Source organism: Typopeltis vanoorti, chromosome 11, assembly GCF_054136105.1.
Source record: "Typopeltis vanoorti isolate ZY-2024b chromosome 11, IOZ_Tvanoo_1.0, whole genome shotgun sequence".
Taxonomy (NCBI): Eukaryota; Metazoa; Arthropoda; class Arachnida; order Uropygi; family Thelyphonidae; genus Typopeltis; species Typopeltis vanoorti.
The window spans coordinates 128,797,006-128,811,350 of NC_143559.1; the positions used below are offsets into that span (position 1 = coordinate 128,797,006).

The 14,345-nt window shown below is 34.8% G+C and overlaps 1 protein-coding gene across 1 annotated transcript in view; it reads left to right on the plus strand.

Annotated features, from left to right (window-relative positions):
• The window catches only part of LOC150102039 (RIMS-binding protein 2-like), a 540,578-nt gene that overhangs the window by 304,474 nt on the left and 221,759 nt on the right, over nt 1-14,345 (plus strand). The window contains exons 22-23 of the mRNA XM_090399955.1: nt 6,140-6,301; nt 9,376-9,504. Coding sequence (XP_090256081.1) covers nt 6,140-6,301; nt 9,376-9,504 — 291 coding nt within the window. The remainder of the gene's footprint in view (nt 1-6,139; nt 6,302-9,375; nt 9,505-14,345) is intronic.

Below are 14,345 nucleotides of genomic sequence, written 5' to 3' on the forward strand. Positions count from 1 at the left end.
CAGCTAATGATGACAACATTAGATTGTGTTCCTAAAGTTAGCTGGATAAATCAAGTGGCAATGAAATTGCTGAATCATGAAATTATGCAGGAGGTATAAAGAATAGGGCACTTATCAGTGATCAAAAAATATAAGGCATAGTATGAAATGAGAAAGTAACTAGTGAAGTGAGGAAGAACCTAGCATATGAAAGAAAATTAGTTGAGACAGCAAAGAAAAATCCTAGAGAATTCTGGAAGATAGCTTTAGTTTCTATTCAAGTCATATCCATTGAAATGTTTAGCAAATGTTTTGTCAGTGTATTTCATGTTAGAAGAAGTTGAGATTAGTATTAACAGAGGGAAGGAAGAGAAGAAACTGTCAATTCAGAAACATGTAATGCTTGGAATTAAGTTTCATGTTAATAAGCCCTGTGTGATTGAATGGGATGTCACTATCCAAAGGAACTAAGAATGCCCTTAACTTGATTATTCATCATGATGCTGGCAACATGGAGGAGGAAAATTAGTGCCACTGCATAAGAATTTTTGGTCACATAAACTCACTCAATGCAACAATTTCATCTCTCTTATCTCTAATAAGAGAGATGACTCCTGGAATTCATAAATAAGCATAAAAATTCATTTCTTAGTCTATAACTAGTCCTACTCATGCTTCCTTGTCATCTGTGAACTTCTCTTCACTTGTTCCTGTCAGCTCACTATCTGTGTCATATATCCCCCCCCCCATACTCAACTCTCATGTATTCCAGGTGTTCTACTCCTGTGCTGACCATTCATACATTTGCATTCATTACTGCATTTCTTCAGAATCCACTCTTCCTGACTCACACTATTTCCCTGTCCAACTTGCATTCCTGTTCTCACATTCTCCTCTCCATTCACAACCACATCAGTCTCACCTGGTCTACTCTCCTACTCATTTACATCATCTTTGACTTCCACTGATATCTTGTTTGCATCACTCATTACACTATCTTCCACCTGCAACCTTTCCAAATGACTCACTTCAAAACCATTCAGATGTAGTTCATCCCTCTTATACAGTTATCCCACACATTCACAAACTGCATTCTCTTCACATATTTCTGCCAACATTCCATTCAAGATCTTTGCTCTCTTCCACAACTTATCATTGTCATAGTTTGTGTATTGCCCAGGTATTAGGTACTCTTCCTAACTCACTGTTGACTTTCACTTTCCTCAATAATCTCCTGATACCCATCCTCACATTCTCCCCCTGTGCACAACTAAATCATTTGTTCTAACCAGTAGCACACTCAGGATTTAATCTTGGGGGGGGGGGGGGCTGAGTTGAGTAGACGCATCACATATGACCTATGACTGAGCATCTGTAATGATTGCTAATTCAAAAGTAGTATAGAAATAGAAGACACGACAGAACATAAATAAAAAAAAAAAGAAGAATTTTAATTAGGAAAAGATTTTTGGAAAATTTTCTAGTGTTTTTTCCTTTTTCTTTGGGGGGCCAGGGCTCTCTGCCCCCCCCCCCCCTCTGGGTGCACCACTGGTTCTAACCACAACCACTAACTCCCTCACACACACACTTCTCATATCCAGCACCTCAATCACTCCATTCATTCTCCTTCCTGGTAAACAGACCTTGTGTACCTTCTCATCCACCACACATTTTATGACAGATTTTTTCTCTAAATTATATTCATTTTATTCTTTTGCACTTCTTTCATTCATATCCACCATGCATCTGATTTCATTCTGTACATGGCTCATCTCATTCTTCATCTTATTCATTTCATTCTTTAATTCTTGAATTCCAGCAATTGCTCTGGTTTGTACAGTCAGTCAGACTTTCTTCCATTTCTGCATTCACATCAGCTCTTGCTTCATCAGTAAGGCACACTTCTGCTTCCATAATTAAGCCTAATTTTATTTTCTTAATCATTTCCATATTTACAATCACATTTTCCACACTCATATTCTCATGCTCAGTCTTCTGTCTATCATTCTTAGTCTTACATCCATCACTGCCTTTTGCCTTTCATTTGGTATTCTTCTTCTGATTCTGGTTTAGTCCACTGCAGTCCATTAATATATCACACTTTCTACAGACTCTCATTCTCTCACTTCTCTTGTTTAATCTCTCAACAAACACATCTGCCACATTTGCCCACACATACATATTACACTTCCAACAACTAACTATCTTAGTAAAATCCATACCACTCCAGCACACACTATTTTCACACCATGCATCTGGTTGACCAAATTCTTTCTGCTACTTTTGCCTCCATTAACTGTTGTACAAAATTCATTACAAAACCTACTAACAACCTTGATAACTAATACATATTCAGTCTCATTAATTAAATAACTTTTCAGTGAAATGCAAGAAATTAAGGTAATGTTGGATTCCTGTGTGTGTGAAGGTTTCTGTGGTTCAGTAGTTTGAGAGATCGATTCTAGTATTGAGACCACATGCTTATTAAATATGAACAGGATATGTGAAAACCCGACAAGTTTCGTAATTCATATGACTTACATCATCAGGGGTATTGGTGTATAAAAAAAGTTAAACACAACTAACAAAGATTAAATTCATAGTCCATTAAATGTTTCTAACTGTAACATTGAAAAAATTGAAACATTCATTACTGAATGTTTGTTGGAACATTGTTATTTGTTGTCACGTTCTGTGCTTCACGTGTGCTATGTCTGAGATCTGAGGAAGTTAGATTTTTTATGAATGCCGACTACACTTGGTGTAATATCAAACCTTGATTTTTGTTGCACTGTGTAGGAATTCTAAGCATTTTTGCTGCTTCCTTGAATTTCCTTGTGAAACAGTTTTTAATATGACATGATTGTTTTTTCCCAAAGTACTTTATGGATAGTGGAAGTTGTGTGGAAAGCTAGACCTTATTTGTGTTCTCTTCTATTTTCTATGTCCTTTTTTTTTTATGTTCTGTCATACAGATTTCTCCTGACCTTCCCGTCTGGCCTATGTAACAAATGCCACAAGAACAATAGATTTGATAGACCCCTGGTTTTTTATGGGATGGTGCAAAGGTTTCGGTGGATGTAGGAATCTTGATATTTTTTCTAAAGGGAGAAAATCTACTTTTAAGTTGTACTTGCAGAGCAATGGCGCTAATCTGTCTGTGACATTTTTGATGTATGGTAGTGAGATTGCATTCTTGAAATCTTGTTTTTCTAGATTGGTTATGGGAGCTGTGTTCAGGATTTTCTTGATTGTTTTTGGTTCAAATCCATTAAGTTTGAGGTTCTGTATTAAGTAGTGTAATTCTTCATTTTGCTTTTTTTCCATGCTGGATATCTTATGTGCTCTGTCTTTCAAGTTTCAGGTTTTTATTATACTTATTTTTTGTGAGGGGTGGTGGTGTTGAGGCTGCATTAAGAAATCTTCCTGTAGTTGTCGATTTTCTGTAAATGGAAAAGGTTAAACTTTTTTCTTCTTCATTTTTTTCTATGAGGATATCCAGGAAAGTTAATTTTTTATGTTCTTCTATTTCCAAAGTGAATTTTATATTTAGGTGTATTCTGTTAAGATATTCTTTAAAAACAATTAATTCATATTAATTCATCTGTCGTTCCTGACCAAATGACAAAAATGTCATCTACATACTGTAGCCATCTCTTCAATTTCTTTTGATAGTTTTTTAGAGCGTTACTTTCAAAATTTTCCATGAAGAGGTTGGCTAAAGCTGGGGGAGAGGTGAGAGAAGCCCATTGCTAGTCCTTCCTTTTGTTCCCAAAATTTGTCCTGGAATGTGAAAAATGTATTATTCATGCAATGTTTGTATAGTTCTACAACATCTTGTGGAATAAGATTTTCAAGAAGAGTCATTGTATCATTTCTTGGTACATTAGTGAAGAGGCTGACTATATCCAAGCTTGCCAAAACGTCTGAAGGTTCTATGTTAACATCCTTGATCTTCTCGATGAAATGTAAACTGTTCTTTATGAATGGATCTCGTTTTCCTATATGTGGTGCTAACATGTTTGTCAGATATTTTGCCAGATTTGATGTCGGGGAATCTCTTCCATCTACAATCGGCCTTAACAGGGTATCTATTTTATATATTTTTGGCACTCTATAAATTCTTGGGGCTAATGGGTGTTTAGATGATAGTTCTTTTTAGTTCTTCAGGCCAGTTGGGTATCTTCTTGATTAAGTCATTAGTTTTATTATGTGTTTATTCGTTTTATTACATAAAATAGAAATGATTTCTATTTCTGCTTCCAGAAATGATTTCTCATTCTCCCACCACTTTGTTACCATTTCACCACCTTACTCATTATCTTTTCCTACACAGTGCAACAAAAACCAAGGTTTGATATTACACCAAGTGTGGTTGGCATTCATAAAAAATCTAGCTTCCTCAGATCTCAGACATAACACACGTGAAGTACAGAACACGATAACAACGTTCCAACAAACATTCAGTAACGAATGTTTCAATTTTTTTCAATGTTACAGTTAGAAACATCTAGTGGACTACGAATTTAATCTTTGTTAGTTGTGTTTAACGTTTTTTATACACCAATGCCCCTGATGATGTAAGTCATATGACTTCCGAAACTTTTTGGGTTTTCACATAAATTGTTCGTATTTAATAATCATGTGGTCTCAATACCGGAATTTATCTCTCGATGTTGGATTCTTTTCAAGAGTATAAGTAAGTTCACAAGATGAATCTATCAGATAGATTTATATAAACCAAAGCATAGGATAACAGGTGGTGAGAGAATGAGAAATCACTTCTGGAAACTGTATTTCACCACCTTACCCATATGCATAAGGAGATGAAATACAGCTTCCAGAAATGATTTCTCATTCTCCGGCCACCTGTTACCATTTCACCACCTTACTCATATGAGTAAGGGGAGGAAATGCCAAGTTTTTACATGGTGAGTGGTAACTCATTGTCTCTAGAGAATTCTACCTTGATTCACTAGTATTTCTCTGTTACTGTAGCTTTATAATTGAATGCTAAATTTATGCTAAACACATATTTTTGTTTAATTTCTTATTGTTAATCTCTTCTTATACTGCATAGACATAGGTGACCAATAATTGGAACAATATCATATTATTACAAGTTATTGTCTCAGCATTTTGTATTGTATTAATACGACCAAGGGCGGCTCGTGCATAGGCACTGCGGAACTGCAGCACCCCCAATTTTTCTCGATATATAAATATATTTATTAATTTATTTATATTTGCTTGTAATATTTAATTTCATCATCAACAATCCTATACAATTCTCTTATTTTGTATAAAAAATAATAAAAATCCATCTTGTAGCACTTAGGAGGGCGAAGGACGCTTGCAGCACTGTGTTTACCACAGTGTCATATTGCTACATGGGCAAGCATAAGCACGTCATGGTGAGATGCGAACTATTAGCGTAATGCGGCACTGTCTGTCGTGCAGTTCCACTGTTGTTTATATGCAAGTGAACTTGCATATGTTGTTTATATGCAAGTGAACACTCTACATTTATATGTAGAGTGTTCGTAGTGCTTATCGTGTTTACTCCGTCTCTTTAAATATTTGGACATTACAATTAAAGGATTTAATTGTAATGTCCAAAAATTGTAAATCCATTCTTTTAATTACAATTAAAGGAATGGATTTTATTATTAAGTAATTTTGAATTATACTAAACTGTATAATTTTATTGATAATAAACAATATTTTTTCATGAAACAAAACAAGAAGAATATATTTTATTTTTAAGTAATTTTGAATTATACCAAACTGTATAATTTTATCAATAATAAACAATATTTTTTCATGTTTAATTTTTTTTAAATTTTTACCATAATTTTGATATTTTATCCAAACACATATACACCGTACTTACAGTGCTTATGTATATTTCGAAAGTTGCAGCACCCCACGATTTCAAGCCACGAGCCACCACTGAATACGACACACTGAGATAGGACTGTTCTTAAGTTAAGAATAGACCTATTCCACTGTGCTATATGAAATTTTGATGATATGGAGGTTATAGTCTCAACTTAGTTTTCCTTTTACCTCCATATCCAACATTATGGAATACAGGAAACCATTTAAGGACACAACTCAAATCAGATCTTGCATATTCTTATTTGTGTTTTATTTTCAGATGTTCCTCTGGCACCTACTTGTGTAAAAACTTCCAATGTCACTTCTTCCTCAGCTGTAATCAGCTGGTTGCCTAGCAACAGTAACTTTCAACATGTTGTAGCAGTAAACAGTGTGGAGGTGAAAGTAGTTAAGCCAGGTGTTTTCAGGCATACAATAACAGGTAAGAAAAATAAAACACAAAAAAAAAAGTTAAAACAGTAAAAACATATTTTTATAATTCAAATTGATGTTATGAGAATATTTATTATTATTATTATGGATTTCTCTTATTACTTTTATTATTATTATTTTTCATGGGATTGAATGCTGTGCTGCATTCTGAGCAACAGGTACCATTTTCAGTAAAATAACTTTAATTACCTAAAAATTGTCAACTTTGCATTTTAACTTGTATATTATCAAGATTGTCATAAGAAGTATACGAGGGTGGTCTGAAAAGTTCTTGGCCTAACAATGAAAAAATGAATTTATAATTTCAAAATTGTTTTTGTTTTTCAGCATAATCTCCCTTAAGACTAATACATTTATTCCAGCGATGCTCCAATGCCATTATCCCGTCCCTGTAGTGGTTCTCAGTAAGATCTGCAAAATACCCCTCTACCTCTACAAAATTCTTAGATTTCTTAGAATGAATACCTCTTGATTGCAAGGAGGAGTTTTAGTTTTGGGAAGAGATAGAAGTCAGAGGGAGCCAAATCTGAGGAACAGGGTGGATGTTCCAACAATTCATAGTGCAGATCCCTTAATTTTCCCATTACCAAAATACATTTGTGGGCAGGTGCATTGTCCTGATGAAAGATGATTTTTTTCTTCTGCAAACCAGGTCTTTTCTCACAAATTTTTTTCATCTAGCCTGGTTAAAAGATCGGAATAATATTCCTCAGTTATTGTTTTACCCTTTTCAAGATAATTAATAAACAAAATGCCTTTAGCATCCCTAAACACCAATGGCATGACTTTTCCTGCTGATGAAACGACTGTGTCTTCTTTGGCACTGAACAACCAGTTTCTGTCCCCTGTTTTGACTACTGGTTGGATTCTGGTGGGTAATGGTGAATCCAAGTCTCATCCATAGTAAGAAATCGATGCACAAAATCAGTTTTATTCTTGTTAAAATGCTCCAAGCACTTCAGAGATTTTCATGCGAGTGCATTTTTGATCTGCTGTGAGCAAGCATGGCACTCATCTTGCGCAAAACTTTTTCATTTGCAATCCTTCATGCAAAATATATCCTACACGTTCTTTTGAAATGCCTATAGTGTCAGCAATTTCATGCACTTTAACTCACCGGTCAGTCATCCAATACCATATCGTGCACTTGATCAATGATTTCTGGTGTTGTTACACTTTGAAGATGATCCTTCACGTGGATCATCTTCAAGGCTGGTACGGCCATGTTTAAACTCGGCAGCCCATTTCTTAATTGTTGAAAATGAAGGAGAAGAGTGCCCATAAACTTTTATGAACTTCGAATGAATTTCTTATGCCATTAAACCTTCTTTTACAAAGAACTTTATAACCAAATTATAAATTCGTTTTTTCATTGTTAGGCCGAGAACTTTTCAGACCACCCTCGTATATATATATATATACACACTCATCTTTGTGTGCATGTGTGTCCACACATATATACAGGGTGAATCAAATGATGTGAGCCATTTCTAAATTTTTTTTACAAAGAAGCAACTAGCAACAGGTCAATACAACATGCATAATTTGAAATAGGAACTCAAACAGTTTTAGTTTTTAGTACAATACATCAGAATCAGTTTTGGATGTGCTGTATGTCCAGTTTAGTTCAAAGAAGATGTGAAAGTGGACAATAATGAGTTTTTCATATCTTACTTTCATTCCACAGATTCTATTGTTTCTGTTCATGAAGCATTTAGATGGAGTTTAGAGAAATTTCTCATTTAAAAGAATTTTTCAACTGCAAATTCCATTCATAAATGGTATCAAATTTGAGACTAGTTACATCTATAAATGGACGAGTTTTTTCAACCAACCACATACAAAGAAGAATATATGTTCCACATATATTCCTCTCATGCTGACTTTGACATCACATTCACAATAATATCCTGTAATGAAATGTCCCAAATTCAATCTCTTGCAGATTTTTTTTTTTTTCACTTGATTATCAAGTAAATTATAATAGACAAGAAGTTATATTCTTGTTTTCACTCTATATCCAGTCCTGTATATTTTGACCCTGGTAAATATGTCCCCAATCCTTCCAAAGATGCAAACCAATTAATCTTCCATCAAAAAGAAGGTCAAAAAATTTCCTGATCTGGAAATTTTTTGACCTTCGATGCAATTTCTGATGCAGTCAGAAATTGCATTTGAAATTGATTGGAGAAATTGCAAATTGAAATTGATTGGAGAAATTGCATCAATTTTTTGATGCAATTTCTCCAATCATCCTAGAGTGTGTGTGCTCCAGAGTTAATTCCCATTCCATGTTGCCTTATTATTATTATTAACATTTGACCTCCATGGAGTCAGAGACTCATCGTGGGAGGTACACATTATTGGACACAATGCTCATTCAACCGTACTTTAAACTGATTCAGTGTGTCTACATTCACAACACACTCAGGCAATGCATTCCACTTACCAACTACTCTCCATGCAAGGAACCTGCTCCTCACCTCTCTGCTCACACCCTCCTTTATACAGTTTCCAGCAATGGCCTCTTGTTCTACCCCCCCCTCCCATTCTATGAAAAATCTCTTCCATGACAAGCATAACAACCCCTGATTATCTTATATGTCTCAATCATATTCCCCTCCTCCTCCTCCTATTCACGAGGCTTTGAAACTTACATTCTCTCTCAGTCTGTCCTTGTACTCCACATTGCAAATACCACTGACTACCTTTGTGAATCTTCTCTGGACCCTTTCCAACATATCCTCATCACCATGAAAACCTGGCGGCCAAATCTGTGCACAATAATCTATATGAGGCTTGATCATGGCCTTATACAATGGCATCATAATTTTGCATGTCAGGGTCCTCTTCATCATTGGCATTATCCAATGTGATGTCTTCACAAGTTGTGCAGTGCAGCCCCTGAAATATTTGAGTAATGTATAACAGTTTTTCACATTGTATAAATCATCTTAGTTGGTTTTGCCTTTCTTTTAAAGATGTAATCGTGTTTACTTTTCATTGTTTTCAATATAATAATAACATAAGTCAGAAAGCATATTTTTTTAATCCGTTGTTTAGGATTGGCACCTAATACAACATACAGAGTATCTGTGAGAGCTCGGCCAGGCCGTCTTTTTTTCAACAATGATAATCCAAAGAAACTTGATGTTCTGTCTGCTACAGTGGAGTTCAGAACATTACCAAAAGGTAAGAAATTGTATACCTTCAATTAAAAATGTATATTGCAATAAAATTAGGCATACTTAATGTTAATAAATATAATAATTTGTTATGGATATCAGTATAATATTGGATGCTATATTTTAAATAAGTTTCATCGTAAACTTCTTCAGTCTGCATAGATATAAAATATATTTTTCATCTACATTAAAAAGAATATCATGCAAGAAGGTTAATGTGTTTGTTGTTACCCATTTCACATTAATCTCTATATGATATTCTTTTTTTTTATGCAACTTCTTCAAGTAGTATGTAACATATAATTGTTACAGTAATAACATATAATTGTTAACACTGTTAACAATTATATGTTAACAGTGTTAACATATAATTGTTTGCCCATAGTAAGCAAATTTCAAGTGCAACTTGACTTACTATGGGCAGACAGGAACACTATTGACAGGAATGATATATGGCTTTGTCCACTTCTGGATGGGTGGTAAAAGGATAGATTTTTTCCTTGTAAAGAATGAATAAGTGCTCTTTTTTTTTAATATATATATATATATATGAATTGATAATCTGGAACTTCTGCTCTTCAGACCAAACATGGAAGACTTTCAAGCCACTTTAAGCCTCTAGTAAGCAGGAGGTGGTCTCATATGGGGGATAATGGGGGAAATGTAAGGTCTTAAGGTTTGAGAAACATCGATGGGATGCTGCATACTCTATGGGAGGAGTTATACTGGAGGAAGTAGGGGAGACAAGAGATCTGGGATGGGTTGATGATTGATAGAAACCTGAAATTTAGGGGACATATTGCAAAGGTGGTGAAGGTAGTACAGAGGATTGCTGCAATAATGAGAAGGACACTGACCTGCAGAGATAAAAGGGTTATCATTCCATTATATAAGTCTCTGATCAGACCACACTTAGACTATTGTTCTCAGATTTGGTCCCCAGGATTTGAAGGGGATAAATTAACTGTGGAAATGTACAAAGGCGGATAACAAAGATGGTTTCAGGACTGTACCATGTTAGTTATGAGGATCGGCTGAGGGAATGTGGACTGCAGAGTTTGGTGGATAGAAGAAGGACAGGTGATAGAGGTAATATGATTGAGACTTTTAAACTGTTGAGAGGTGGTTACAGGGTTGACACTGGGGAGTTCTTTCAGTTGGTTGAACAGCGGGAAGGAGTGATGACGAGAGGCCATCCCTGGAAGTTATGAAAGGAAACTGTTTGCAAGAGGGTGAGGAGTGGTTTCTTTGCATGGAGGGTGGTTGAACCATGGAATGCATTGCCTGATGGAGTGGTGAGAGCGAGAATGGTCAATGAGTTTAAGGAGTGGTATGATAGACTTTGTGTTTCTTAGGGGGGGACCTCTCCTCGATGAGTCTTGATAGACTGTGTTTCTTAGGAAGGACCTCCCACGATGAGTCTTTTGACTCCATGGAAGCCTGAATAATAATAATAATAAAATAATAGTAATAATAATAATAATAATGAAATTCATCTACCATGTAAAGAGGTTCACAGACACCAATTCACAAATTGTGAAGGACTTTGATTGCAAATGAGCCAGTGTGTAAGTGATCCAGGAGGAATATGCAGTTTTTAGAAATATGATGTGAAGCTGATGAATGAAAGAAAGGACTTGTAATGACTGATATTTCTGTTATAAGATACACATAGATACAGTTGGAAAATACTTAATTAACATAGATTAACTATAGATATTTCAATTTATGTATTGTGGATCACTGTCAGTAATACAGTTAAAAATTAAGCAACAAGGAAGGTATATTGCAATTGGAATCTCTCCTTATATGCAGTTGTGAGATAGCCAGGTAAAACACCATACCATTAGGATCAACTGAAATGCACATGCATGTGTTAAAAAAAATAAAAATAATAAAATAATTTGCATTGGATTTGGAGTTAGGTATCTGGAAAAATTACAAAATCAAAGGAAAATTAATTTTCCTTTGCCCACACTGCCAGTTTATTAAAATCATCCTGTAAGATATCTATGTCACCTTTGTCAATTATTGCCTTCCCTAGTTTTGCATCATTGGCAAACAACTGAATATTCCCCTTCAGATCTTCTGCTATATCATTAATGTACAAATTAAAGAATAGTGGTCCTAGTACAGAGCCCTGGGGAACTTCATTAGTCACTCTCATTCACCTTGATTCTACTCTACCATACACTACCCTTTGATGTCTGTCTCTCAGCCATCCCCTATCGATGCCACCAGCCTCATATCCATTCCCATTTGCTCCAACTTATGTAATAGTTTTCCATTGTATAGCTATTTCCTTTGTCCAATTCTACTGTCACCGTATTACAAAATGTGAATAAATTACTGAGGCAGGACCTACCTTAGTAGGTCCTGCCTCAGTAATTTATTCTCCTGTGCTCCAGTCCCACTGCTGTATTCACATTCATATTTTTCAATATGCTGAACACCTCCAGTTCATCTACCTCAATTTTGAAATGTGTCTCTATCACATCAACTGCAAAGTCTCCACCTGGATGATACATCTTTGCAAAATGATCACTCAGGAAGTCAACTATTTCTTTTGCCTCTGTCACCTTCCTACCATCAGTATTGATTAAAGTCATCCTACCATAGTCATTTTTCTTCTTACTTGTTATATAACAAAAAAACTATTTTTTTGGCCTGCGCTAATTTCCTCTCATAATTTAATATGGCCTTTCTTACCATGTTAGTCACTCTTTTTTTTTTGCACTTTGTACTGCTCATGAGTATGCTGATCATCTTTTTCTTTATATTCCCTCTACAGTGCTTTCTTTTTCTTTTTGTTTTCTTCTTCTTCTTCTTTTTTTTTTTTTTTGAAGATCTTGCTTTATATTTCCAATCTTGACCTTGGGTATGCAGTCTGATACTGCTTCTCTCAAACAATTTTTGACCACTTCCCATGCACTACTCATATTCTTTCCCTGTAGCTTAGCAAGCCATGGCACTGTTCCAAGATGCCTCCTAAGTCTGTCATAATTACAAGCTTTATAGTTCAATATAAACGCTTTCTTGACAGAGAATTCCACATGTTTGGCAACTTCTCGGAACAAGATGGCATAGTCACACTCCCCAATTGGAGGCTGAGTGTTTACATTGGTTATGGATATATCTTCTGATGCTATTACCAGATCCAACACTCTCAAACCACTTGTCACCTATATAACATAGTTATATAGGTGTATATTCTTTATATACACCTATATAACTATAAACCTATATAAAAGAGTAATTGTTTATTTTGTTCCTTTGGTATTGTAATTATACTGTAAATTGTAAGCTTAACCATATGTCTAAGTTATCTTCATTACTCTGCAGTTTGAGTTTTATTATATTCTCTTCTGTATTTTTAACAATACCATCTACCACCCACTAATAGTATTTTTGTCTGTTAATTGTGTATATTCTCTGGATGATATCTCTATATTCAGGATGAAAAACTCAATTTTTGAGAGAAAAAAATCCTGCTACTATCATATGAAATTGGCAAACTCACCTTCAGTTGAAGAAGTCCATATAAAGATTTTTCTTGTCACAATGAGAACTGAACTGAGGTCTTTTCTGTTCAAAGGGAGCATTATTATCCCATTGTTCTTCTAACTGCTCTATGGAGGGACTTAATTTTCTTTTTATTATTTATTAGTATTATTCATTATTATTTGCTATTTATTCTTTTTATTTACTGTATATACTTTTATTATTTTTTATTATTTACTGTTTATTCTTTTTTATTTACTTATTATTAGTAGTAATATTATTATGTTCTTATTTAAATTAATGGGATATTAAATCCCACATTGTTTTAAAACCGAATAAGAAACTCAAAGATCGGAATCAAAGAGTTTCATGCCGAATATAGTAACTATAAAAGTATCGGCGACTACTAGCGTAAGCTAAAGCACATAGTTCAAGTACGTAGTACAAACTAGGGCAACTTGTAGCAAAGATGGGGAAAGTTCTGATCGCTATTCTTAGTATTTCTCATAATATAAAACCCATCTCCTAGGAGATGTATGATGTTATACATTATGGTGGGAGGTCACTAGTAGTCACCGATACTTTATAGTTACTATATTCGGCATGAAACTCTTTGATTCCGATCTTTGAGTTTCTTATTCGGTTTTAAAACAATGTGGGATTTAATTTAATATCCCCTTAATTTAAATAATGTTTACATTGCCAAAATGAAGCCTATTGGCTCTTTATTTTAAATAATTTATGGGTGCACCTTTTTGACAACTCGTATAGCAGAGTATATGAGTTCTTTTCACTATACCCGTAGTATTATACTTGGTCTAGCTACTCACTGATGAGATCTCAATAAAGATCGAAACCGGTCTGGGTAGTGACCTCCCACCATAATGTATAACATCATACATCTCCATAGGAGATGGGTTTTACATTATGAGAAATACTAAGAATAGCGATCAGAACTTTCCCCACCTTTGCTATGAGTTGCCCTAGTTTGTGCTATGTACTTGAACTACGTGCTTTAGCTTACGCTAGTAGTCGCCGATACTTTTATAGTTACTATATTCGGCATGAAACTCTTTGATTCCGATCTTTGAGTTTCTTATTCGGTTTTAAAACAATGTGGGATTTAATTTAATATCCCCTTAATTTAAGTGATGTTTACATTGCCAAAATGAAGTCTACTGGCTCTTTATTTTAAATAATTTATGGGTGCACCTTTTTGACAACTCATATAGCAGAGTTGTCAAAAGTATCAGCGACTACTAGCGTAAGCATGTAGTTCAAGTACGCAGTACGAACTAGGGCAACTCGTAGCAAAGGTGGGGAAAGTTCTGATCACTATTCTTAGTA